Below are 3,563 nucleotides of genomic sequence, written 5' to 3'. Positions count from 1 at the left end.
CACACACACAGACCTCTCTCTTACCGTTAGACCCTCTCCACCTCTCCACCACAACTTACTCCTCTTCTATCACCGACATCTGGCAACACTGGTGATCGTTATTATGAGGATTGTAATTCAAAGAGATTAACACATTTGCAATACAAAAAAATTCGAAAAATATATAAAAGAACATCCATTTAGTATGAAAAAGAAACATTATGATACTTAGCAGAAAAAACATCCATATATATTAACTCGTAGAGATTTTGAATTCACCCAAAAATATTTGGCTGATTTTTGGCTAATACCCTTTTGGTTCCTTAGCATTGTTCTTTCAACAAACTTTTACAATGGTACTCTTTTTTCTTTTTTGTCTTTTGGGTCAAGTACATATTATAATACAAGAGCAAAACAATTTAGGAAACAGAGAACCTTCTCCTTCTGGGCCGATTGAAATCCACAGGCCCATCATCTAATTGGGTCGTATCTTTTGACCCATTTCTAAACGGGTTCATCTTTCCCAGCCTCCTAGAAACAGAGGACAAAAACGTGGCCTTCTTCTTCATCGTTGACGACGACGAAGACGTCGTTTCCAGAACGTTCTTCTCCAGATCCGTAACGTACATCTTCATCCTCATCAGCTCCGTCCTCAGCTCCTCATTCTCCTTTACCAACGACACATCCGCCGCTGCAGCTGCCGCCGCCGCCGCACGGTGTTCCTCTTCTTCCTCACTCCTCAGTCTCAGTTGGTCGTAGTAAAGAGCGTGAAGCACCATCTGCACCGGTAAACGCTTGTTCTGCGACGCGTGCACACGCGCCTCGTATGATAGCTTCAACGGATCCATCACACTACACAACTTCTCCCTCTCTATCTCATCAAGCTTCGAGTGCGCCTACAGAAAAAGGAAAATAAATAAATAAATAAATAAATAAGTAGCAGAAGAGTTAAACGGTGTAGTTTTGTGATTTAATGTACCTTGAGGTAGATATCTACGGCGCGGTAGAGATCGTCGTCGATCTCGCGTGCAAATTTGGGAATTAGAGTTGCGATGGCGTTGAACTTCGAGATTGTGAGATCATTGAACGAAGCAATCTCGGCGAGGTAAGCGTCGACGGTTTTGGTCACGCGGCGCAGCGCGACGGAGCAGTTATCGTCGGCGGCAGAGATAACCGCTGCATGCTTTTCGTTCTCTATGAACGCCGACACGATCCTCCGTACGGTCTCGAGATCTGAGAGCCTGTCGCCGTCGTAGGCGAACGACAGAACGAGGATGTCGTCCACCGTTGCGAGTTCTAGAACCGCCGCGATCCGCTTCTCCAGTTCGCTCCTGCAGTAGTTAGATGCTCTGAGGTAGATCGCGCAGCGGAGGAGGCAGCAGACGAAGCTAGCCGGAAAAGCGGTTTTATCAGAGGGGAAGAGATCTACCACCGATTCCAGAAGCTTCCGCGGATTTGTTCGGTGATCAGAATCGGAATCACTAGGATTCAAAAGACGGATTCTGTCGGTGGAGAGAGATCGCTCTGCGTAAGCGATTAACGCTGCTGCTAGGGTTTTCGGTTTGGCGCCGCGATTCTTCATGGCGGCGATGACTTTTCCGAAGAAATCTACGTCGAGAACGGCAAGATCCTCCGTCCACCAGTTCGCCGGTGACCTGCTCGGAAAATTTGCCTCGCTGCAAGCCTTGGCGCTGACGGCCTCCACGCAGCGTTTCACGATATTTAGTTCGTCGGCGAGAGGGAGGAGGTTCCGGCACGATCTCAGTACCGTGATGGCGCCGGTGAGTGTGAAGAACGCAACATGAGAGAGATAGTCCTCAGTTTTTCCGGCGAGGTTGTTCCCTTCCGTCATCTGGAGGAACTCCGCGGCACAGCGCAAAGCGGCGACGTTTTGAGCCGTTATATCGAACTTAACGCCGTAACAGAACTTCGCTGCCTTCTCAAAGGTTCCACTACCTCCCGGAATGCCCGAAAGGTCGATCCTGGTGAGTTCATTTTCTTCAATCTCTTCTGATTCCTTTATCAGTTTTCTGATGTAGTTGCTCTTTGCCACTAGCATAAACTGCACATACATGAACAAGTAAAAAAAAAAAGAAAAGATTTCATGGCGGCGATGACTTTTCCGAAGAAATCTACGTCGAGAACGGCAAGATCCTCCGTCCACCAGTTCGCCGGTGACCTGCTCGGAAAATTTGCCTCGCTGCAAGCCTTGGCGCTGACGGCCTCCACGCAGCGTTTCACGATATTTAGTTCGTCGGCGAGAGGGAGGAGGTTCCGGCACGATCTCAGTACCGTGATGGCGCCGGTGAGTGTGAAGAACGCAACATGAGAGAGATAGTCCTCAGTTTTTCCGGCGAGGTTGTTCCCTTCCGTCATCTGGAGGAACTCCGCGGCACAGCGCAAAGCGGCGACGTTTTGAGCCGTTATATCGAACTTAACGCCGTAACAGAACTTCGCTGCCTTCTCAAAGGTTCCACTACCTCCCGGAATGCCCGAAAGGTCGATCCTGGTGAGTTCATTTTCTTCAATCTCTTCTGATTCCTTTATCAGTTTTCTGATGTAGTTGCTCTTTGCCACTAGCATAAACTGCACATACATGAACAAAAAAAAAAAAAAGAAAAGATTATTGGTCACGTGCAAAATTGGGTGCATGCATGCATAGATTACGATTCATGCTCTTATACGGTGAGAAAGTTAACAAAATAAAAATCATAGATTACATTCATGCTCTTATACAGTAGCTCTATGCAGTAGTTTTGGTACCTTGTGGAGAGGGAAACTTGCTTCTCCAACTTGAACTATAAGATCTGATGGAAGTTCTTGAGAGAAAACCCTGAAAATTAAGATAATAATGCAACGTATATAGTATAGTTAGGAAAATATAGACATAATACATGATCAAATAATAAGTGGAATAATCATAGAGTTTAGAGAGTTAATTAGAATTTGGTTGCATGGAAAATGGATATAGATCAGAGGTAGTGGCGAAATACCATTGGCTGGTTCTCTCCATGGCAAGGGAGAGTGTTCTATTGGGAGCAGCCATGATGAATGATGAGCTGTGCTTTATTTATTTCTCTGTGTGTGGTTGAAAATAGCTAAGTTAGGATATTGAAGGATGCATATCATTATAATGGATTACATATGTGGTGAGAGGCTGGGCTGTTATAATATAAGGAGATTTTGAAGCTTGTAGCTTTCATGCTTTTAATTATGATTTAATTTTATCTTCATAGGGGCGGGGCTAGCTAGCTGGACTATATTCTGAGTTTGTGGTATTGTGCATTGTTCCAAATATGTGATGATAATAATGATAAGTTAGAGAAATATTTGAGCTGCTTTTCAGCGCAACTAGTTGTATATATTTTGATTGGAAAAGTCTAGGAGACTAGCAAGTTTGTTAAATTCTGGCCAGTATATAACTAGCAAAGAAAAGTGAGTTATTGGATGAAATCTCACACCAATCTCACACCATTAAAACCATTATTGATAGTTATTTGATGAGTACAAATCACAAAAGTTGCTGACCCCTAACATTTCTCATTTTGATTTGTTCAAATAAATTATTATTATATATACCAAAA

The 3,563-nt window shown here is 44.3% G+C and overlaps 1 protein-coding gene across 2 annotated transcripts; it reads right to left on the bottom strand.

Annotated features, from left to right (window-relative positions):
- LOC107636093 (root phototropism protein 2) lies at positions 340 to 3,434 on the bottom strand. 2 transcript variants are annotated; one of them, XM_021115572.1, is made up of 5 exons: positions 2,973 to 3,424; positions 2,743 to 2,812; positions 2,131 to 2,565; positions 959 to 1,606; positions 340 to 875 (listed from the first exon to the last, which is right to left on the bottom strand). In XM_021115572.1, exons 1-5 carry the CDS (start codon positions 3,023 to 3,025, stop codon positions 399 to 401), a joined length of 1,683 nt encoding a protein of 560 aa, XP_020971231.1. In that variant the 5' UTR covers positions 3,026 to 3,424; the 3' UTR covers positions 340 to 398. The 2 variants fall into 2 exon arrangements, with proteins under 2 accessions (XP_020971231.1, XP_016195136.1); XM_016339650.2 differs by lacking the exon at positions 2,131 to 2,565 and having other exon boundaries at positions 959 to 2,041; positions 2,973 to 3,434.

This window comes from Arachis ipaensis, chromosome B01 (assembly GCF_000816755.2).
Source record: "Arachis ipaensis cultivar K30076 chromosome B01, Araip1.1, whole genome shotgun sequence".
Classification (NCBI taxonomy): Eukaryota; Viridiplantae; Streptophyta; class Magnoliopsida; order Fabales; family Fabaceae; genus Arachis; species Arachis ipaensis.
Note: the sequence above shows the minus strand (reverse complement) of the source record. Positions and strands in the feature narration are given on the sequence as shown.

What these genes read in the sequence shown, in the direction of transcription:
- LOC107636093 (XM_016339650.2), bottom strand. Translation starts at nt 3,025, where the DNA reads ATGGCTGCTCCCAATAGAACACTCTCCCTTGCCATGGAGAGAACCAGC. An exon ending in ATGGAGAGAACCAGCCAATG is followed by an intron (nt 2,813 to 2,972) that starts GTATTTCGCCAC and finishes CTTAATTTTCAG; the next exon opens with GGTTTTCTCTCAAGAACTTC. An exon ending in CAAGTTTCCCTCTCCACAAG is followed by an intron (nt 2,042 to 2,742) that starts GTACCAAAACTA and finishes ATGTATGTGCAG; the next exon opens with TTTATGCTAGTGGCAAAGAG.